This window comes from Miniopterus schreibersii (assembly GCF_964146895.1).
Source record: "Miniopterus schreibersii genome assembly, chromosome: 3".
Taxonomy (NCBI): Eukaryota; Metazoa; Chordata; class Mammalia; order Chiroptera; family Miniopteridae; genus Miniopterus; species Miniopterus schreibersii.
In genome coordinates, this window is record NC_138103.1 from 77,547,290 (window position 1) to 77,570,368 (window position 23,079).

The 23,079-nt window shown below is 50.3% G+C and overlaps 2 protein-coding genes across 6 annotated transcripts in view; both read right to left on the reverse strand.

Annotated features, from left to right (window-relative positions):
* SLC6A3 (solute carrier family 6 member 3) overlaps positions 1-11,509 on the reverse strand; it is a 36,608-nt gene extending 25,099 nt beyond the window's left edge. For 2 of the 3 annotated variants that reach the window (XM_081132785.1, XM_081132784.1), the window contains exons 1-3: positions 11,376-11,509; positions 9,228-9,566; positions 7,981-8,112 (exon numbers count right to left, since the gene is read on the reverse strand). In XM_081132785.1, coding sequence (XP_080988911.1) covers positions 7,981-8,112; positions 9,228-9,513 — 418 coding nt within the window. In that variant the 5' untranslated portion in view covers positions 9,514-9,566; positions 11,376-11,509. The remainder of the gene's footprint in view (positions 1-7,980; positions 8,113-9,227; positions 9,567-11,375) is intronic. The other variant, XM_081132783.1, reaches the window with a different exon arrangement.
* An 8,875-nt stretch (positions 11,510-20,384) lies between these two features.
* The window catches only part of LPCAT1 (lysophosphatidylcholine acyltransferase 1), a 42,738-nt gene continuing 40,043 nt past the window's right edge, over positions 20,385-23,079 (reverse strand). For all 3 annotated transcript variants that reach the window (XM_081132310.1, XM_081132308.1, XM_081132309.1), the window contains one exon: positions 20,385-22,746. In XM_081132310.1, coding sequence (XP_080988436.1) covers positions 22,562-22,746 — 185 coding nt within the window. In that variant the 3' untranslated portion in view covers positions 20,385-22,561. The remainder of the gene's footprint in view (positions 22,747-23,079) is intronic.

Sequence of the window (23,079 nt, forward strand, 5' to 3'; positions counted from 1 at the left end):
CCAGGTCACCTATAGACATGCAGGGCAACTAAGGGCCATCCACGGCTATCCATGCCACTCACAGCAACTCAGGATCAAACAGATCATCCAGGCTCACTTAAGGTCATCTAGGGCCACTCTGGGTCACCCTGAGTAATCTAACCCAGAGTTATCCAGTGCAACCAGGCCACGCAAAACCATCAGAATCATCCACTGTCACCCATGGCCACCCAGGGTCATCTAGGGGAACCCAGAGATACAAAACACCACCAAACATTAAAGAAGGCCACCCAAAACCATCCAGGGTCACCCAGAAACACCAGGGCCACCCATGACAATAGGGTCATCAAAGGCCATCCAGAGTCACAAAGGAATACTCAGTGATTTCCAGAGTCATGTAGGGACACTTAGAGCCATCCAGAGTTACCAACGAACATCTAGGGTCCTCCATGGGCATCCATAGCCACCCAGGCTCATCTAGGACCACCAAGGGTATCCAAGACCATCCAGACCCACCAGGGCTAATCCAGGGCCACCCAGAGTCATATAGGGCCGTTCATGGTCACCTACAGCTAATCAAGACTACCCAGGGCATAGGAGGAAAACAAGATGGCGCGTAGGCAGCAGCTGTACCCGCCGCCTCCCGCAGCCACATCAAAATCACAACTAAAATACAGAACCACCATCACTCTGAGCCTCCTGAAAACTGGCCGAACAGGAGCCCTACATCCAGGGAGCTGAAGAAGCACGGAGACCGGGAGGAGGGGCGGGGACACGGGCGGATCGGGGCTGAATCCTGGAGAGGCGGCCTCGGGGCCACCCCTGGTGCCGCAGTTTAAACCCAGGAGGGAATCTCGGCAGCAGAGGTTTCCTGGAGGAGGGAGGGGTCCCAGCCCCATAGCAGGCCCCCAGCCCAGGCCTCCAGGGCCCGAAGACAAATCCCCACAACTTTGGGGTTTTAAACCAGAGGGGACTGTGGCTGAGGGTGGCGGAGGCTGCGGGAGCCCCAGCAGCCCCTCTAAAGGGCCCGGCACGGACTCACTCGGACGCTCCCTCTGAGCCCAGCGCCGGGCAGCAGCCTGAAAGGACCCGGGACACTCGGGAGGAACTAACCTGCCTGAAGTCGGGCGAGAGGCGGAGGGGCGGCTTCCTCCCAGGCAGAAGGGCTGGCGGAGGCCATGGCTCCTGTGGCGAGTCCTCCCCGCACACAGCAGGCAGGCAGGCGCCATATTTGAATCTCCAGCACCTGACTCGCACCTTTGGCCCCGCCCCGTGATTCCCGGAGGCCCCGCCCCTCCCCACCTGCAGCGCATCCAGGCCATTTCCAGGGCTTTTCTGTGCAAGTGGCCTCTCCAGCCTCATGCTTAGGACTTTCCTAAAATCTCTCAAACAGCAGCAGCGGGCCCCATACGGCTTGATAAGTGGCCCCAAGCCTGGCACTAGCAGCAGCCTGCACTGGCTCATAGCTTGGCCTCTCCTGGGCACCTCCAAGCCCAGCACAAGTAGCAGCCAACTACGGTTTGCTGTGTAGCTCATGCTGGGTGGCCCTGGGCAAGGCACATTCAGAGGCTGACTTTGCACCTCCTGGGAGGCCCCAAAGACAGTGCACCTGGTGGTCAGACTCGACCACGCTGGATTACAGCCCTTCCACATTCATGAGTGACACACTCAAGGAGTGCACTCTGTGAACACCAAAGCCCCACTAAAGTAAATCCTGCTCCATAGCAGTGTCTCCAGCACAGCAGCTCTTTGGCTGTAGTTGCAGTGGGTCCTCATAGCCGATTGGCTTGGGGATCAATTTCTCCCAGTGACACCAACAGCAACCCAGGCTCAACTACAATAGGACAGTGCACACAGCCCACACAGGGGAGCACCTAGCAGGCCCAGCTCAGGAAAATGGGGAGGCTGAGCCACTGGACCCTACAGGACACCTACTACACAAAGCCACTCTACAAATTCCAGGAAACGTAGCAGCTCTACCCAATACATAGAAACAAACACCTGGAAGCAGCCAAAATGCAGAGGCAAAGAAACATGTCACAAAGGAAAGAACAGAAGAAATCTCTAGAAGAGGAACTAAATGAAATAGATCCAAGCAAGCTAACAGATACAGAGTTCAGAATTTTGTTTGCAAGAGAAAAGCAATTATTTACCTACAAGGGAGCACCCATATGACTGTCAGCTGATTTCTCAACAGAAACTTTGCAGGCCAGAAGGGAGTGGCAAGAAATATTCAAAGTGATGAAAAACATGGAACTACAACCAAGATTGCTCTACTCAGCAAAGCTATCATTTAGAACTAAAGGTCAGATGAAGAGTTGCACAGATAAGAAAAAGCTAAAGGAGTTCATCACCACCAGACCAGCACTACAGGAAATGTTGAAGGGTCTTCTTTTACAAGAAGCTAATGAAAAAAACAATCTGAGAACTAAATAGATCCAGAGACATTCACGCAGGCAACAGACGATCATATTTCAGAGGAAAGAGAAAAGGGGGGTGGAGGGTGGGAAGAGATTAACCAAAGAAGTTATATGCATATATATGCATAACCCATGGACACAGTCAATAATGGGGTGAAGGCCTGGAGAGGGGTTGGGAGTGGGGTGGAGGGGGTCAATTGGGGGGAAAAATGGGACACCTGTAATACTTTCAACAATAAAGATATATTAAAAAAAAAAAAAAAAGACTACCCAGGGCAAACAGGGTCATCTGGGTTCATTCATAGCTACCTAGGGCCACCTAAGGCCACCCAGGACCATGCATGACTATCTAGGGTTTCCCAGAGTCATACATGACTACCCAGGACCTTTCAGAATACCCTTTCCAGGATCATAAAACCTGGAGTTTGAGATCAATTATGAGGGGTTCCTAGCTCCTAGTGAACTACAGCAGAAGGAAGTGGTGAGCAGTCTTTGGAGTTTTGTCACCCTGACTGGTGGGAAGATGGGTTTAGCGGTTAGAATGCCTCCTCCTGTTGGTCAGGAAACCACACTGTCAGGAAACCATGCTGTCATGAAGCACATCACAGAAGGTTTTCCCCAGCAGTGGACCGACTAGGATGTCTGGCTTGAAATATTTTTTAAGGTTAAAAACTTGCGTACCAAATCCTCAGCCTGAAACTTTGGGAACTCAAAGGAGACTTGATCAAACACTAGAGCAGATCCAGATCCAGTATCTGAAGGAAGAACTGACTTTGCCTTTGGCCCTTCTGGAACCCATTGCTGTGTGGATAACCCTCCATCTGGGCAGGCCAGGTTTCTCTACTTTCACAACAGAGTGACAAGGTCACCGCAGGGGCACACGGGCTTGCCCCATCAGTGACACAGCACACCAGCACCGGAGCTCTGCCTCACCTGAGAGCACAGCTTGGGCCCCAAATGCCCAAGTGATGGAAACGATTCCCTAGGAAGATGGTTGCAAGGGTCAGCTATTTGCTTGGTCACAAGTTCTGTCCTTCAGGACAGCAGAGCCTTAGAGAGCCACAGGCCTGGGACACTGACATGTAACTCCTCACCAACTCGAACTTCCCCAAGTTCCTCCATAGTGTCACTTAAGACCAAGCCACATGAAATCCACTTCTCACTTACTATAAGAATGTTCTTCTAATCATTGTTCATCACCTCATCATATCATCTGAGTGAAGCTACACCAGATATACTTCTTTCATCATTTCTCGCCATGAGAAACTGTCTTTGCTAAGGAGATGGCAGGCTCAGTTCCCTCTAATATTTCCAATTGATTGGCTGCCTCCTGCACGCCCCCTGCTGGGGATTGAGCCCAAAACCCAGGCATATGCCCTGACTGGGAATCAAACCCTGACCTCCTGGTTCAGGGGTTGATGCTCAACCACTGAGCCACACCAGCTGGACCCAGTGAAAATATTAATGAAAATGTGTTCCTCTATTGTCTGACTCCCATGAAGCTCAGGGCTAAATGCAAATTTTAATCATAGCTTTTAATGTCAATTTTCTTAAATTTCTATTTCTCTTAGGATTTTTATATTAACCTCGTGTGCATTTTGTTTTATTTTAAGCAACCTTAAATTCTTTTTAGAAAGAGGAAAAGTTTGATAAATCATACTAAAATATTACTGACCACAAAATACCATAAATTGTTTTATATTCAATAGAGTGGCAATGTTTCTATGGCATATGTAAAATGAGGGTGTGTTTGGCAGTTAGCCAAACAACCTGAAAAGGAGCATTCTCAGGCCCCAAGAGATCACAACAGTCACCCTCCTCCACCATTCCCCTTCTGCAGAATCCCCCAAATCCAGCTCACTCCAAAGTGTCCACAAAAGCTGGCTTAGATGAGAGTGTCATAAACAAATACTAATTCCAGGAATACCAGCTGGAGAAAAGGCTCCCTGGTGGATCAGTTTTTCAGTCCTTGAGACTCATGGGTGGCTTTTTCTGAAGTAAACTAGAGAGAATTCCTCCTCTGTCGATGTGGGTGTATTTACTATCTGCATGGTGTGTGTGCAAGTGTGTGTGTGTTCACGCACATGTGTGCTAATATGACAGAGGGGGGCACAGAGAGGAAGGGGGAGACAAGGATGGTTCTGAGACCCCTCCTCTCAGGACCCTGTGATGGTACATTTGGATGCTGAAGGCCACCTGCCACTCTCCAGCCACATGCCCACCCTGTGGGACTCTGGACAGGTGGTACAGGGAACTGAGGATGAGGCACAGCTGCTGAGGCAGCTCAACCTCCCTGTGGACTTCACCACCTGACTTTCTCAGGTACAGCTCAGTGCTAGTTAGGTGCCAGGAGCAGCACCCAGGTAAGAGAGGGAAGGCTAGGAAACACAGGAGAAAGCTTTCACAGGGGCCTGCACATGCCCCTGAAGGACTGGATAACCTTTTAGTTCCATAATGCTTACTTGGGGCATTTTAACTGATGTTGTCATTTACTGTGTGTTATCCCTACGTCGTGACACATGAAAATACAGGCAATTTTATTAATTGATTTTTTTAAAAGACAAAAAAGAAAAGAGAAGGCGCACGTGTCAGGGTATCCAGAAAAGCATGGTTTGCCTCACCTAATTTAAGGAGCAATGACCATCTCCTATCAAATGGGCATTGTATGGATAAGATAGAACCTGAACATGTAGGAAGCCACCTGCAGGGGATTGTAGCTTGGATGGCATTAAACAATTCAAGGTATCTCTTCTCTAAACATGAAAGTCTAGTGTTCTTGCATGGATTTGTTTATCTCTTCGACAAGCACAGCCCTGTGCTGACTGCACAGATTCCCAGCTCAATAGCTGACTCTCTGTGGTTCCCTCAATCTCAGGTTATGAGATGGGTGACCGGGAACGACGGAGATTCTGTCCACAGGGGCACATAACGCTTCTTCCTGTGGCCTCACTTGGCCCCAGATCAGCCCTCCACACAGATAAGTTTCCAAAACTAGGAAAAAGCTGCCATGAGCTGCCAGAGCATGACTGTGAGGCTGGGACTCGGAGTCAGTTCACGAAGTGGGCGATGTCTGCCGACTTCTCCAGGTCCTGATATTGCTGGGATGTGGCAAAATGCCCCCATCTGTGGTTTCAGCTTCTCCAGAATGGGGTGCTGAAGTCATATATCCCATATCCACCCCAATTCATTAGGATTCAGCAGCACTTTGAAATCCTTGGAAAGTATTTATTGACATTTTATAAGCTGCAATAAAACAAATCGCTTTGGCAGCTTTGTTGGAGAAAACCCTTTGTGGCAGGAAACAGCTGGGAATCAGCTTTCCCCTGTGGGCGCCAGCCCCATGGGGCCACGGTCCCTTTCCTCTTCTGCAGTCCCTCACAGATTTACTTTGACTCAGGGTTAGACTCCCTGGTGGGAGGTGGGACGCAGAGTTGTGTCCTGTAAGAAACTTATGACAGACATACTTTGAACTGGAAGGGAGCGCTTCTTGGAAATCCAGAGATACAAACTGGCATCACCACAGCCTGGGTCACAGCTGGAGGCATCCTTCCTCAGCACTTCCCCAGATGGTCACTCGAGGACAGACATGCTTAATTCCCAACTCGGCACTTGAATGCTCTATAAATACTGACCACAGCGAAAGCTCATTGCAGTGCACGACCGCGTGACACGTTAGCGCTGCCCAGCAGAGCCTGGGAGAACACGATTAACTCATGTGTGTCTTGTCTGTTAGCTGTGGTTCACTGCCCTCAGTGGCACCAACATTTTGCCAGTACACAGACGCTGAAATGTCCAAGCTGACACCTGCATCTGTCACTAATAGGTGCCTGGTGTCTTCAGGTCCCTGCACATTTCTCCACTGGGGAATTAATGACGGTGCCAGAGGCGAGTCGCAGGCAACTCATTTGATCTTTGACTTCTGGGTGCAAATTGCACAAGGGAACACCTAGCACCTGGCACCTGAACCCAGAGGTGTCCAAATCTCTCTGTAGTTCCATCTTAAGATTCACCTGGCAGACCACGAAGCTGGAAAAACATAGTGCCTGGAGAAGCTCTTCATGCCCGTCGGCCTCAGCATTTCCCCTGCGGAGACTGACCTCGGCAGCTGTGCGATGTCCTCACTCTGGACACCGGATCAGTTTCTATCTGAGCACACACCCACTGACCCACCCACACGGCAACCTTGGAGAGACAATGGCACTCCTGTTCTCCTCAAAACACCAACTTTTCAAGAATGTTTAAGAAAATCCAAAGCCTGATCTTTAAATAGCCACTTTTGAAAAATGAAACCAGCTGTCTGAACCAGGCACCTTCTCCTGTCTCTTTGAGGAAACCCTTGAATCCTCCTGAGCCATAAGCTCCTGTTGGCCCAATGGGGAGTCAGAAGAGTGACAAGGGCCAGTTACTCAAGCCCTCTAATCTCAGTGCCTACATGTCCAAGAGGGAGACAACACAGCGTGTGCCCTCCCCAGGGCTCTCAGGAGGATGGATCGAGGTTACTGTGGGAGGGTTAGTCACCAAGACTCAGCATGAATAACTAGACAGTTAGATAGATTATAGGTAAATAATAGATAATAGGTAGCTATGATAGATAGATGATACATAGGTAGGTAAATAGTTGAGCAGCTAAATTACTAAAGTCATGTAGATCAAGGCATGAGAAATAATTCTGTTCTTGTTCTAAGAAGCCTGGGAACTTAAACCTTTGAACTTTCCAGTCCTGTATCAATGCCTGGATATACATCAAACCTCCTAAAAACCATGATTACCCCCAAAGGATTACAGGAAGGTGTCCAGACCACCTGACATCCAGTATCCAGACCACTGGTCATCTAGAGGATTGCCATCTCAGACGGATCCAGAGACTAAGAGTGCAGGTCTGATTTTTCTCAAGAGTGTGCTTCCTACTATAAGAACCCTCAGGTTTCCTTCTTCGGAACTCTCTGCCTATTGCCTAGTTGTGTTTCTAATTTGTAAACCCTAAGACTCTTGAATAAATATTTATCATTTATTCCTAGCCAAAGCCTCCTGATTTTATGTTCAGTTGATTTTTAATAGATGATAGATGATGATAGATAGATAGATAGATAGATAGATAGATAGATAGATAGATAGATATTATACACAGATGATAAATAGGTAGGTAGGTAGGTAGATAGATGGAAGGTGGTTGATAGATGATTGATGGTTGATGGATGATACATAGATAGATGGATGGATAGGTAGACGATAGCTAGATAGACAGATAGATTGACGGGTGGATACATAGATGATGTAGATAGATATATAATAGATGATAGATGATAGACGATAGGTAGCTGATGGATAGTTTTATTTATCATTTTAACTCTTTGACAAAATAATGCTGCTAATGAATTGAATTGCAGGGTGGCCTCACCTCAAAGCAAGGAAATATGCTTTCAAATTAGTGGTTGTTACAAGTCTTTAGTGTAGGACCAAAATTCAGATGGTGTGTTCATGTGCACAGATACCTAGCAAAGCAGTACAGCGTGCACACGACCTGGGCGGGCTTGGCCTGAAAGCGCTGAAGCCACAGCCCTGGCCCGTGCCACGCCATTACCTTTGAGTACAGGGCAGATCTTCCAGACGCCGGCAGCTCCCTCCCTGTTGAACTGCCCGAGGGCCAGTTCCATGTAGAAGAGTGGCATCCCTGCAATGACCATGAAGAGCAGGTAGGGGACCAGGAAGGCGCCTGTGGGACATGACAGCATGGTCACTGAGGGCCTCAAGGGCTCAGCCATCTCCACCAACCACTCACATCTTGGCCCTGACCCCAGCCTCTGTCCCTGTTTCTCCTGAAGCTCTCTGCCTGGCCACCCTCCAAAGGGAAGCCACAGGTTGGGCCGGGTGAGTCTCCTCCCTCCATACCTAGCCTCACTGCCATTAGTGCTCCAAGTCCTTCTAAAGCTTTCAAACTAAGCCCATCCCTACAGAATCCCCAATGTCCCAGCCCCAGGTTATGGAATCACCTACCCCCCTCCCCCGGCCCCAAGAGCACAGCAGATGAGGCCCTGCCCACACTGTGGCTCCTTCCTTGCCTTTACCCTTTCTTGCTCCTCTGTGGAATGTCTGCCCCTCTTGAGTTGTGACTCTTCTGGGACCTGTGGGCCACCCCTGACCCTGTGTGGGTTCTGTCATAATTCCAGCTCCCAGCATTTGAAACCTGCCCCAATTGGGGGCTGTAGTCCCTTCAGGTAGGCGCCTTGCTCCTCTTGGAGCTACATCCTGCCCCAAGCACAGAGTTCAGGGCCCTGTGGCTCTGCTTCCTAAAGCTCTTCCTTGAATGGGAGGCAGCTTTGCCAGGGCTCTCTTCCTGGGATCGGGAGGGAGGCAGGGAGGCCCCACAGCCCTGTCCATCCTTGGACAAGTTAATGCACTGCCAAGGCCTCAGTCTTCTTCCCTCGACCTGGGCAGAGTAATGCCAGCCTACTGGAAGGCCTCCCAGGACACTCTTCCCAGGCCCTCCATCTGTGCAGTGTAGTGTGGCCAGTGAATCAGGGAGGCCAGCAGGGAAAGGAAGCACCAGGAGGGTAGGCATGAGTTTCAACTTAACTGGCTCCTCAACTTGAATTTTGGGGAGTGATCCTGCCTTCATTGCCCTCAACTGTGAAGTCCTGACATGAAGTGAGATTGTTCTGAACTCTACTTCTGTTTCTGCAACACACACCTGGGGATTCTGCGCCTGGCTAACGCTAAGTTACGAAACAGTCATGTTGCCAGAGTGTGTGCGTTTCTCGGAAACCCTGCTTCCATTGCCCTGGACTCTAGCCCAGCAGGAGAGCACAGGGAGGGCAGGCGGGGACTCACCCCCGCCGTTTTTGTAGCACAAGTAAGGAAATCGCCAGACGTTGGCCAGGTCCACCGCAAAGCCGATCACTGAGAGGAGAAAGTCTATCTTTTTGCTCCACGTCTCCCGTTCCTGGGTCTCCACGGGGGTCTGTGGGGAGTTGACGAGGGTGGAGTTTGTGAGCTGCACCCCATTCTGTTCCTTGACCAGGACAAGTTCCACCGCCTTCGGGCACATTGCATTGGGCTCCTTAGCCGGGGCCACGGCGGAAGGCATCAGTCCCAGCGGGCATTTGCTTCTCCTCATGGGCAGACTGGATGGGATCTAGGGTTCTGTGCGCCCTCCCTCTCGGTCTTCAGCTGGCATGAAAAACAAACACACAGGAATGTGACGAATTAGGAGCCACAACTGCGGAGGTGTCCAGTGGCCAGAGCAGAGACCCAAAGCATTTATAGTCATTTCTTTGGGGCAGAACACATACATTCCAAGCAGCTAAGAAGACACAGCCAGGACTGAGGATGAGGGGAGGTGAGTTATTTCTCCTGAGGGCTGAGGGACACAGGCTGTGGAGACCTCAGTACAGACATCTGCTTTGCCCCCTTCCCCTGGCTCTCCTCTCTAGTCCAACAAAAGCGCAGTGCTTGTGCAATCTCTAGTTTTGCTTTTAACAATAATGCAAATGGTTACCTCCGCCGAGCCCCACATTGCAGGGAGTAACTTACAATCTTTAAATAGCAGTCAACAGTAAGTCTTTACAGAGTGCACACCCAGTCTTTCCACAATAACCAAAAGCAGCCACAGCAATTAAAAGTTAACACAATGATCATAACAGTTTCTTCAAGGAACGCCTGTGGCCCGGTGGCTCACCAGCCCCCCCGGAAGAGTCGCAGAGATAAGAGCAGCATGTCAACATTTACCCGAGGGACTGTGAGCTCCTATACTTAGCAACTTTACCAGGGAGCTCATTTCCAAATCACTTCCATAAACCCTGGGCAACGCCATCAGGGGGAATAGAAGAAAGTAACAGCCATGAGCAAGCTGGGCCCTCCGGGCCAAGGGTGGCTTCAACTTTGACTTCTGTCATTTGGACACACCAACATTGTTGCAACAGTTCACACATGGGGGGGTGCACATGTGCTCACTCACATGCACGCACGCACGCGCACACACAGTGCTTGAAGCAGAAGCCTAATAGGATGGCAGCTTAATGGGGGTGTTTTTCACTGTATCCAAGTTTGAACAAAAACTCACAACTTGGGTTTGTCACCAGAGGTGGAGGAGCCACAGAGAAGTGGTGCATTCCAGGGATGTATGAGAAACCAGGCCAAGGAGCTGCCTCCTCTGGGGAGCGGGTGGGGTTGGCCTGCCATGGGGTGCAGTTGGAGGGGCTGAATCTGTAAAGGTGGCAAATTCCAGAGTTTTTGCTCTGACTAAGGGCCCTTGCAGTCCCATCTGGCCACCTGCCAGGGCAGCCCACACCCAGCACTTGGGGTGAGCTGACCCACTCCTGGAGCAGTGGCCTCAGAGGCCAAGTTTGGGTAAAGAAAGCAAAACCTGGTCTCTTAGAGAAACACAGCTGGCTCATAAGCTGTGGGTCTGTCCCTGGAAGCACAGCTCTCTGCCCCTACTCTCACCTTCAAAATCAAAGATAAAACACTACACCATGGAGCACTGGTTGAGAAAATCACCCGGATCGCATCTGGGGCCACAGGGCCCAGGCCCGCTTCACCCTGCCCCGCGCCTGGGTCAGCAGCAGGGATCAGTCACAACAGCTGCGCCCGGTCCCGGCGCCGGCGCCCCTTCCCGCGATCCCCGGAGCAGGGCGCTGCCGCGGGACACGGCGCTCCACTGCGGGGCCAGGGCCGGGCCAGGGGCCACGGGAGCTCGGGTCAACCCCGCATCCCCTCGTGCACATCTCTGTCAGCTTTCAGGATCGCCTTCAGGTCTCCAAAGGCGCTGTCTGTCGGGGCGCGCGGTGCACACCGGCTGTGAGCGACTTTTGGAGACGCTGTCGTCTGCGGAACGCGGCGCCTCCTGACGCAGCCCGTCCGAGACCCGAGACCCGAGCCCCTCGCCCGCAGCCTTCGGAGCCCACGGAGGGAACGGCGAGCCCCGAGGAGGCCGCGGGCGCCTTGCTGGAAGTCACCCGCGGAGTGCCCAGAGCTTACCTGCCCTCCACGGCCTCGGCTCGGCTCGGCTCTGGGGTCCCGCCGCCTAGGTCCACGGAAGCTTGGCTCGGGTCCCGCCGCACTGGACAGTCGGCCCCGGGGCTCTTATCCTGTCGCCCGGCCCGCCCCGCCCCGCCCGCTGTCGAGGGCGCGAGTAGGTTCGGCTCAGCTTGCGCACCGCCCCGGTGGGCGGGGGACCAGCCCGGCCGCGCCCTCCACCCGCCCCCGGCACCCAGACGGCGGCCGGAGCCCGCGGCCCACAGTCCGCGGCCGCAGAACGCGCTGCCCCGGGTCGTGCGCGCCCCGGAGCCTCAGACGCTCGCGAGCGGGGACACCTGTGGGCCCGAGGCGCGGCAGCACGGACGGGCTGTTTCCCAGCGGGACCCGCCGAGGTCTTCCTCCCACCCTCGGCTGCGTCCCCGGGGCGGCCCCGCGCGGCAGCTTCTGTTTGAGGGGCTCCCGCCGCCTACCTAGCGCTGGGCCTCCGCGGGCGGGCGGAGGAGGGGCACCGGCCGGCGGGGGGAGCGGGACCCGCGGGGCTGGCCGGCCGAGACCGTGCCCCGCCGCCCGGGCTGCACGCCCCCCGCCCTGATGCTACACCAACCCTCTCCCCAACGTCTCAGCTCCACGGGTTCCTCTCCTGTGGCCGTCCCTCCCGCGGTCGGCGCCCAGGGGACCTCTCCCCCTGAGTCCCGCCGGGTGGCGTCCTGTCTGCTCCCCAGTCAGGCCGCGGCGACCTCTGCCTTGCCCTGACCGGGGCCCCGAGGTACTGGGTAGTCCCCCAGGTCCGGCTGCGGAGACGAGGGTCCCTCTGTGGTCGGCACTGCCCCCGGCACGTCCGGCGGGCAGCAGGACTCTTGGTGCTTTACCCACACGCTGCGCATCGATTGGCACCAAGGGGCTCCAACTACACTCGCATTGCAAAATGATTTCTTCTGACGGCCTGGCGGTCGGTACCGACTCCTGGACCGAACAGAGACGGAATCTTCTTAGCCCCGACGCCCTCGGCAAGACTTCACTTCATGGCGCTCAGGAATGGAGACCCCAGGCCACCAAGCAAGGTCCGGGTCCCCCAGGTGCAGAGTGGCTGCAAGGTGAGTGGTGGCTTCTGGCATCGCTGCTGGCTGGGTGACCCAAATCCCCGGCATTCACAATCCTGGCACATGTCCTTTCATTTTCCCACTGTGCACTCTCTGTAGGGTGATGTCTAGACGAGTCCGGGGCTCTCCACTCTGTCTGGACTGCAAGTTGCTACCCAGAAGTGTCATGGAAGGAGTGTCCCTTTGTCTCATCCTCAGTACCATTTCCCCCACTCACTCCTGCTTCCAGCTGGACACCAGCATCACTGCCTTACCCACAGCCTCCTGATTATAGGTCTGACGACAAAAATAGGGCTGGTACCCAGCCACAGCACCAAGAAACTGTTCTGCCAGGCTGATTAGAATCAAGCAGTAAGAACCTGTGACTTGGTGCATCAGTCTGCTCCAGCTGCTATAACAAACATGCCACAGACAGGGTGATTTATAAATGGAAATTTCTTTGTCACAGTTCTGGGGGTTGGAAGTTCAAGATCAAGGCAGTGGCATACTCACTCTCTGGTGAGGACCCTTTCCTGGCTCACGGACATCTCCCTGCTATGACTTCACATGGCAGAGGGTGAGGGGGCTCTCTGGGGCCTCGTTGATAAGGGCACTAGTTCCATCATGAGGGATCTAGCTTCATGAACCAGTCACCTCCCTAAGGGCCACCTCCTAGCACCATTGAATTGGGTGTTAGGATTCAACATATGGATTTGGGGAAACACATTGCAGTCCATAGCACTCAGGGAGGTGACAGGGATTTCAGGAGATGGTGATGTGCCACCTTGACTGTACACACCAGTGACCACCAAATAGGCTGTCTGTCCTCACACATGCTCAACAGCACAGGTTTCCAGAAACAGGAGTAATCGGTGATGGGCCTTAATCAACAGTGTCGAGGAAATAAATGGCCATCAAGGGAACAACTGTCCTTTAAATAGGGGAACACAGGGCAGAACTCATGAGTTCATGTATGTATTAAATGCTCCCACACTGAGCAAAAATCAGGCAGGCATGCAGGGGCACAACTGTGTGTCTCCAAGTATCCCTAGTCCTATTGGATCAGGGCCCACTCTGATTTTAACTTGATCACCTCATGTAAGGAAGGATCTCCAAATGAGGCCACATTCTGAGGTCCTGGGCTTAGGAATTCAACATATGAATTTGGGGGACACAATTCAACCCATTCCAAAGAGGAAACTTACCAGGCCTATTCTGGAGGGAGCAGCTCAGAACATGGCAGTGCTCAAAAACATGCTCTGCTGCTTGGCCACCCCTCATCATAAGGGAGGAAGTGAGGTGGTACAGAGCGAGGTCCTGAGCAGGTGGACCTCTGTGAAGAGAAGCCACTAGCAGACCAGGCACACCCACTGGTGCTCCTCTGTGAGCAAGAGGTCAGCTGCTGTCTTCAAGCCACAGGAGCTTGGGGTCCAGTGCAACCCTGATTCCCATGTCGCATGCATGTTGTGGCCGTCTGGACAGATGTCTGGGCTTTACAACACTACACTCCCCACAGCATGGTGGTTGGAGGCCAGAAACTGCATTTCCCAAATGCCCTGGCCCACAGGGCTCAGGTCAGGGCCTGCCACTAGTGGGCGCCCCTGCTGCATCCAAAGGGAGAGGAGGCCGAGGCAGCAGGGGCAGGTTCCCTGCAGCTAGCTCCTCAACCCTGGGCACGTCACCCTTCCCACTTTTACCCCTCCAAATCACCTAGCAATTTTTAAAAATATGTCTTAATGATTTCAGAGAGAGAAAGGGAGAGGGAGAGAGAGAGAGACAGAAACATCAATGATGAGAGAGTCATTGATTGGCTGCCCCCTTCATGCCCTCCACCCGGGATGGATCCCAAAACCCAGGCATGTGCCCTCACCATGATCTCCTGGATCATAGGTCCATGCTCAACTGCTGAGCCACACCGCCTGGGCACCTAGCAATTTTTAACCCAGTTCTCTGCATGAAATCCCTCTCTGTTTATAATTTGTAAAGTGGTTGCTGTTCCTTAGTCAGTTTGGGCTGCTATAACAATGCTCCTGGCTGGGCAGCTCAAACAACAGACATTTATTTCTTTCAGTCTGGAGGCTGGAAGTCCAAGATCAGAGTGCTGGCATGGTCAGGTTCTGGTGAGGACCTTCAGGCTGTGTCCTCATGTTGGGGGAGGAGAGAAAATGGGGGGAGGGCAGGGGAGGAGAGGGAGCCAGCACACCCTCAGGCCTCTCCTTAAAAGAACATGGATCCTATCATGGGGCCCACTCTCATGACTTCATCTAAACCAAGTCACCTCTCCAAGTTCCACCTCCTGATACACCCTTCCCAGGAGTTGGGGCTTCATCATGGGAATTTGGAAGGAGCACAAACACTCAGTGCGTAGCAGTCCCAGATCATAATGTTTCTATTCCTCAAACTGAGCTATAGTGTTCTAGGATTTCATTCCCTTGCTCTGAAATTTTTTGTTTTCCTTTGAGTTAATAATTGCCTATTTTTCCATTGGTTAATTTTCCATGTTCCAATCATTAATTCGTCTCCAAACTCTCAACTGAAGTATGTATCTCCTCTAGACGTACTACATCCCAGGGGCACTCTGTTCACTTCTATTGCTGTTGTTATTTGAGTCGCTGCTTCCTCACTCCAATCTGAACAGCTTGCCCTCCAGTCTTGCTGCCCAGATGGTGTCCTTGTGTCTCCCGTCACCGCAACTCTGGGACTCACTCAAACACTTTCCTTCCTTGTACTGGTTTCTGGAATCCGTTTGGGCTGCGTTATATTTTGCTGTCTTGGCAGCACCACTGCCCACTTCTCAGATCTTTGCACCAGGAGGGAGAAGCCGGAGGCTCTGTCTCCCAGAGCCCCTTCCCTGTGTGGTTCTCTGTTAGGGTTTGCCTAGGAGAGATGGTCACATGTGATTAGGAAGATGAAAACGGAGTGGAAACCTTTACCCTCCTGAGGTTCCAAGTCAGGTGTGTTGGTGATTGGAGTTCCTAGTGGCCCCCTGGTGAGCTCTTCAGAACCACTTTCTTTGCCTGAGGCACTTGCTGGGCAGCCGGCAGCTCCAGTTTCAGCGGCTGGTTTCCCAACTGAATACATCAGCACAAACCCTGGTCCATGCTGCTGATGCAGTCAACTCCCCCACCCCCACCTACTACCCCACTTGTTTGGAAACAGCAGAAGAGACACTTTCTTTTCACATGACGGGGACAGCAACACACCTACACGGGCTTATCTCAGCACTATGTCAACTACCCTGCTGCCATTTCTCGTCACAGAGGCCTTTGTTGTCCTGCCACTCCATAGCAGATCACATTGGTCCACTATGTCAACATCACGCTGAACCAAGCTGGTGAACAAGAAATAAAAACTATCAAGCTCATTGGTAATACACATGCTTGCTAAAACTGAAAACAGGAAAGAAAATAATTCCCAGGCATGCCATCGTGGTGACGTTTCGATGGGCCCGTTGGTCTGTGACTGCTTGAGATACACGTCCCGTCCACATGGAAGACAAGTTGTTGCACCTGATGAACCCACTCCCAAGAAAGGACCGTTTCCACATGCATTTGGAAAGAATGTGTGTTCTGCTATTATTGGGTGAATAACTGTATAAACGCCAAATAGGTCAGCTTCCTTCACACTGTTTTCAGTCTTTTGTGTCCTTACAAAATTAAAAAAAAGTTTTTATTGATTTTAGGAAGAGAAGATGGAGAGAAGAGAGGGATGTATAGAGAGATACATCGATCAGCTGCTTCCTGCACACCCCCTACTGGGGATCAAACCTGAAACCCAGGCATGTGTCCGACCAGGGCTCGAAACTGACCTCTCGGTTCCTGTGTCGACGCTCTACCACGGAACCACACTGGCCGGGCAAAGTTTTCAAACTTGTTCTCAGTGATTGGGAGAAAGGTGTTGGTATCTACCAGTATAAGTATGTGGACTGGTTCTTCTTGTGGTTCTACCCTCTCTGCTTCATCCTGTTGAAGCTCTGTTTCTAGGAGCACACACACTTAGGACTGTATGTCCTCCTGGGGACCTGAGTCCTTATCACGAGGTGACTGTGTTTAGACCTGCTCATAACCTCTGCTCTGAAGCCAACTTTGCTATTAAAACAACCACAGTGCGTCTTTCCTGATTAGAGTCAGCACCCATCCTGTTTCCGCCAGCCAGTTTGTGTCTTCACATGTAAACTGTGTTTCTTATATGCATCATATAGTTGGGTCTTGCTTTTATATCCAAGCTGACAGTTTCTACTGTTTGTTGAGGGGGGGAATTTAGACCATTTACATTTAATGTGATTATTGATGTGGCTGTGCTGGAATCTACCATTGACAATATGTTTTCTATTTTTCCAATGTGTTTTCTGTTCCTTTCTCCTTTTCTGCTGTCTTTTGAACTGAGTTTTAAAAATTCTATTTCCCCCCTCTTTTGTGGGATTATTAGCTAAATCTCTTTGTTGTGTTACTTCAGTGGTTGCTTCCTGCTGTAGTTTGCACTTTCCCTCTGTCACAGTCCACATTCAGGTGATGCCACACCATTGCCCACATCCTGTAGGGTCTTTACCAGGACTCCTCACAACCCCTCCTGGCCTTTGCACTGTTGCTGTCAAACATTTTACTCCTACATGCTATGAACCCAAGAATGCATTATCAATTTTGCCTCAGATACTCAATCTTCTTTTAAAGAGATTTAAATGATAAGAAAAAGTGCTTATATTTGCCCATGTGATTACCATTTCTGGTCTTCCTCATGCTTGTGTAGATTCAGATTTCAAAGTGTTACCATTTTCTCTCTGTTTTAAGGACTTATTTCAACATTCCATGTATTGAGGGGCCGCCAGTGATGAGTTCTTTCAGCTTTTACATGTCCAGGATGACTTCATTTCTGTTTGGAAAGATATTTTTGCTGAGTAAAGAATTCAAGGTTGGCAACTGTCTTTTTCTTTTCCTGTTTTGTAGATGTTCCTCCACTGTCTTCCAGGTGGTCTTATTTCTAAGAAAAAACCTACTTTTCTACGTATTTTTGTTCTTTACATGAAATGTGTCTTCTCTCCTCTGGCTGATTTTCTCTTCATTCTTTGTTTAAGCATTAATTACGATGTGCCTGGTGTAGTTCCCATCATGATTCCTATGCTTGGAGTTCGAGCTCCTTGGATCTGTGGGTTCATCGTTTATATCAAGTTCAGAAAAGTACTTCTCTAAATATTTTTTCTGTTTGCCCCTTTCCTCGGGGAAAGTTCCATAGCTCACTGACAATCAGTTCAATTTTTTGTCTTTTTATTTTGTTTGGAATAGTTTGTACTGCTCTATCTTCAAGTCTACTTGCGGTCTCTTCTGTGATGTCAAATCCACCCCTACTCTTAACCTGTGTAATTTGCATTTCAAACATTGTAGTTTTCATGCTATAATTCATATTTAGCTTATGAAAAACCTCTCATGTCTCTACTGAACATGTTCAATCTTATCTCTTGCTGGCTTTCCTAACAAGGTAACAGTTACATTGTATAACAGACAAACCTCACTACTGATTCCATCACTGGAGTCATTTCTGGGTCTGTTTCTATTGATTACAGATCGTCTTTTCCTGCTTTGTTGCTTCCAGGTGACTTCTGATTGGATGCCAGGCATTGTGACTTCTACTTTGTGGGGCACTGGATAATTCTGCATAACTGTGAACATCCTGAACCTTTGTTTGGGGCTGCAGGTAATTTACTTATAAACAGTCTGGCCATCCTTTCAGGTCTTGCTTTTAAGCAACAGCAGTGTTTTGTCTATTTGTTCACTACTGAGAAAAAACCCATCAGCATTTTCTACTAGGTGGAAGGGCGGATCCAGTCTCTGTTCCTCCATTTTTACAGGAAGCAAAATTTTGTACTCTTTCACTTTTATTATATCTAAAAGAACTGATCAGAATCTAAACAGCTCTTGACAATATTATATGGTAGAGACAGACCCCATTGTCAGTACTGATGTGTCTGCCATCCTCAGCAGACGTCTAGTGGGTGGGATGTAGAGCTCAGTTCTGTCCCTGGACTATGGGTAGAATCCATGATTTAGCTTCATTTTCATGAGGAAACATATTCGGCATGATTTAAATATTTTGAAATATATTGAGATTTACTCTCCAATCAAACATATAGTCTATTTTGTCAACTGTTTCGTATGTACTTAAAATGGCAATTAAATCCATTTGGTAAATGGCATTGTCCAAATGTTCTACATAATTATGTTTCCCTGGTGGTTCTATCGATTACTGAGAGAACTGTGTTAAAATCTCCAACTAGGTTTGATTCCTTTACGTCTCTTTTGAATCTTAAACTATGTCATTAAGTACATACACTTTTAGGGTTGCTGTGTCCACCAGCTGAACTGAACCCTTTATCATGGCCCCACGTTTGTCTTTGACCCAGGTAATTCTCCTTGTCTTAAAGGTCACTTAGTGTGATGTTATTCTTGCCCAATCAGCTTTCTTATGTTTGTATGTTACATATATTTCCCAATTTTTTTACTTTCAATATGTGTTTAAACAGCATATAGTTGGGCGTTTTCCATTTTATTTGGTCTAGCAATGGTCACGTGGCAGTTTTTAGTCTGTATTTAATGTCATTACTACTGTGGTTGATTTTAAATTTACCTTTTGCTATTTGTTTTCGATTTGTTATCTGTACTTTGTTCTTTTTTTCTTACTTTCCTGCTCAGTTTGGATAAAATAATTACTTGACAATATCCCGTTTTATTTGCACTATTGGCTTATGAGTTACACCCCTGTGGTTTCAGTTTTCTTTGGGGAGCTCACAATATACATCTTTAATTTATCCTAGTCCACCTTCAAATAATACTGATCCTTTGTGCAGACCTGTTTCCGCATGCATGCCCTTCTCACCGCTCTGGGATAATGTCGTGTAGCTGCGGGATGGACTGTGCTGGTCATTTATCAGCCTGCTGGCGCTCGGCACCCACTTCCACGAGCTGGAACTGGGGTCTGACTGGTGTCTGATGCTATCCGATCAGCGGCCCCTGGCTGGGCGAGCAGATGTAGGGAAGGGACAGGGACAGAAGTAGCCAAGACTGGCCGGGGAGGGGCAGAGACTTTCTTCGGTTTTGGATTCTAATGGAGTCTCGGGAGCAGCCCACGTGCACAGGTCCCATTACAGCCTGTTCCAGTCAGAACGCAGGAGAGCTGAACGCAGAGGCCGAGGCAGGTTCGTGGCAGGTGAGCAGTCTCACCACGTGCAGCCCCACCACCCACTTTCTGCACCACCCACTGCCCACGGCTGCGACTTCTTTCATTTAGACTGGGAAGCTGTGTCCATCTTTAGACATGAAGTGTCCAGATCCTGTCTTTGCTTTATCCCTTTACTTAAAAAAAAATTAAATAAATTTAACCAACTTCAAAGGCAATACAAGGGCCTACAAGCACAAAGTAGTAAATAAAAACGGCTGCTGCGTGAATGCTGTCACTGTGGTGTGTGCCCTCCTCCTGTCACTCCTGGCAGTGGCTCCTCTGACTTCTGTGAACAAACCACATCCCTCAGTCAACCTGAGCCCTGAAGGCAGTGGCTACCTACCCTTAATATTTCATGTATGGTGTTTGGGGTTGGAATCAACAGTTCTTTCTGTTTTACCTCTATTTCTAAATCCTTTCCTGATTTAATAGGACTGCAACGTGTGTTTAAGGTGTATGTGCTTAATGAGAAATTACAGAAACCAACCCCCCAGGGAAACAGCCGCATGAGTTTGAGTTCTGCGAAATGTCAGCCACTGTTCGTATGGTATTGACACTCCAGACCTTCCCTTTGCTATCGAGAAAGCTTCTTCTGCAGAATTTCAATTACTGTGCTTCCCAAACATGCTAGAAATCTCATCCTGACTGGTTCTCTCTCCTGTCATGCTAAGAAATGTTCCTGCTGTTTTTCTAACTAAAAAAAACTACACATGACAAAGAATATCTTCAAGTACATAGGACTTTATGTTTTATTCATTCCACTGAAAACCCAAGTTCTTCACATGGCACCTTTCCCAGCAGGGCCCCCACGTCCCAGCAGGGCCCCGCAGGCGGCGGGGCCAGGGCTGCGCCTGCCCATTTTGTCCCTGTCTATGCTAAAGGGATTTCGTTCCGACACTATGTACACTCACAGTTCTGAATGCCACTGAGTCACTACGAGAGAGAAAGTGGATCAGGAGGAGCAAACATCCATTCAAAGTCTGCTTATCAGAGGTTTTTTTCCTGAAAATGCACAGTGGCATTTCATTCAAAACCCTTCATCCGCAGACATGGGAGACGGAGGCCACAGGTTCAGGCCCCTGTCCACAGAATATCTTAGTTTATTCACCTCCTTCATTGGTCATTGGTAGGTTTTTCTCTTTTAAAAATGAATCTTTATGCATTTTACAATTATAAAATCAATTACTGTTAGCTACCGAGGCTGCATCTGAGTTTCTGTTGTGTCCAGCAAGCTGAGCGCCCGGAACAGACCTCGGCACCCTGTCCCTATTTGCGTCCTGGCTGGCAGTGAGCAGCTGGAACAAGGTGGAGGTGACAACTGGCCTGGAGTTAAGGGTCTTCCTGGCGTCTACTGGTAGAAATGCACGTCATGGATGCCTCAGGAAATTAGTAAACATTTTCCCTGTGTTTCTGGCCCCTGGTGGTCACTTTCAATGGAGATACCCCAAATATAAAATTCACTTTAGAAATTAAAAAAAAATTCCCCCCCGAAGGAACCCAGAGGCTTTGCTTCAGGGCACAAACTGAAGTCTGCGGTTATGATTGTGCTTCAAGGACAGGTTCCCATTATGTCCTAAACGAATGGTCAAGGGGATGCAGGAGGAACAAGGCAAGACCACTGTCTCCTTTCTCGTGCCAGGAGGCACGCTCCTCACCTTACTCAGGGAGGGGACCCGAATTCTTCCATCAGAACTGATGCCGCCCCCATCACCGTGACAGGAGGGACAGGGGCACGAGGCTGTGGCCCACTCCTGCTACTCTACACACTGTTCCCGTCCATGCAGCTCCTCTGTCCGCAGAGGCAGCTGCTTTCCCCTGCTTACCACAGAGCCGCAGCAAAGGGGAGACGGCTGCCCTCCGAGCAGGACTTACAAGTCTATCCCAGGGCAGCAGTCGGCTCGAAGTGCACAACCGCACACACAAGAAATGAGCCGGGACCAGTCCTTACCTCCTGCCTAACTCCTGCCACCCATGATCAATGCCTCCACTGGAGCTGACACTACACTGAAGTAGATGACGTCATATTAAAACAAATACCAAGCTGGTAACATTTATAAAAAAAAAAGAGGGGGGTTAATAAGGAGTACGGATGGCAAAGAGCAGTTCTGGGCTGGGACTCCTGGTGGCCCAAACAGGAGAGCAGCTGACCTGGGAGAGGCCAGAAAGAAAGTGGTCAAAGACACACACAGCCTCAGATTCTATCAAAAAAGGCCTATAAATAAATATCCTCTGACCCTAAAGGAAAACGAAGTAGAAAAACAATTTTCTTTTTTAAAAAAAAAGCTGAAAGTTTCTTGAAGTATCTAAATGAAGTTTATAAAATACTTATGAACTCCCACAAATATAGAAATGTTTAAAAACCAGATGGCGGGTTGGCCATGCTGTGACTCCAGAGGTTGGCAGAGGGTTTGTGCTGACCAAACACATGCTGCATGTCCCTCTTTTCGAGTGCGTGTGGCGGTGCCCCCCTGTGCATGCCACCTCGAACTGACCAAAAGGGACCGTGTGGGAAGAGTGAGATGAAAATCTAAAACCAGGACACAGTGGGTGAAAACAAGCCACACCTGGTGTCCACCCAGCCCCTCGAGGACCTGACCGGCAGGGAGACTCCCAGAGCCCCACCAAGATGGGCAGGACATGCCCCACGCGGTCTCCCTGTGAAAAGTCCAGGAACCGTGAGCATGGCTGGTGCTCCACAGGCACCCCTCAGGCCAGTGCCTCACAGAGAAGCAAAGTGGAAACACCCCCAGGCTCTGGAACTCGGGCCTGGGGACAGTGACCGTGTAGCCTATGTGGAGAGTGGAACTCGGAGGTGGTCACAGCAGACGGGCTGGCGGCCATGTGGAGGTGGGGTGGCCACCGCCAGGGAGCAACCTCGTCTCTCCAGCACCTTCAGTCCTAGTCCAGTTTCTTACTCATAGGCTTCCTCCCAGCATCCGAGTTCTCAGGACTGAAGTCAGCACAGAAGCCGTTGGGGGTGGGAGCTTGGGGCATCTGTGCACAGCTCTGGAAAGGTGGCTGGTCGGGGTACAGATACTCCTCTGCAAAGTCGGGGTACATTTCTGCAAACCTGCTGAAGTCAGCTGGAAAGACAAGGGCACCATGGTTACTGGGGCATCCAGTTTGGAGCTCTTCCCTGGGCCTCCGTGCATTCCCCCGCTCACTCTGGCAGGGGTGGGGTCTATGGTGATGGTCTTGGAGGTGAGGACAGAATCTGCACTCAGTTATTCTCTGCTGTGCACAAAATCACAGCGAAAGCAAAGGGGCAGCCACTGCATCCTCTCAGCTACTCGTGCTTCAGGGAAATCTAAAGAAATTGAACGATTCTGAGTTCAGTGGGGACTGTGTACATGTGAGGGAGACGCTGCTCATCAGAGGAATGGTTCAGGGACAGGACGGAGCGTCCGCGTGGTGAC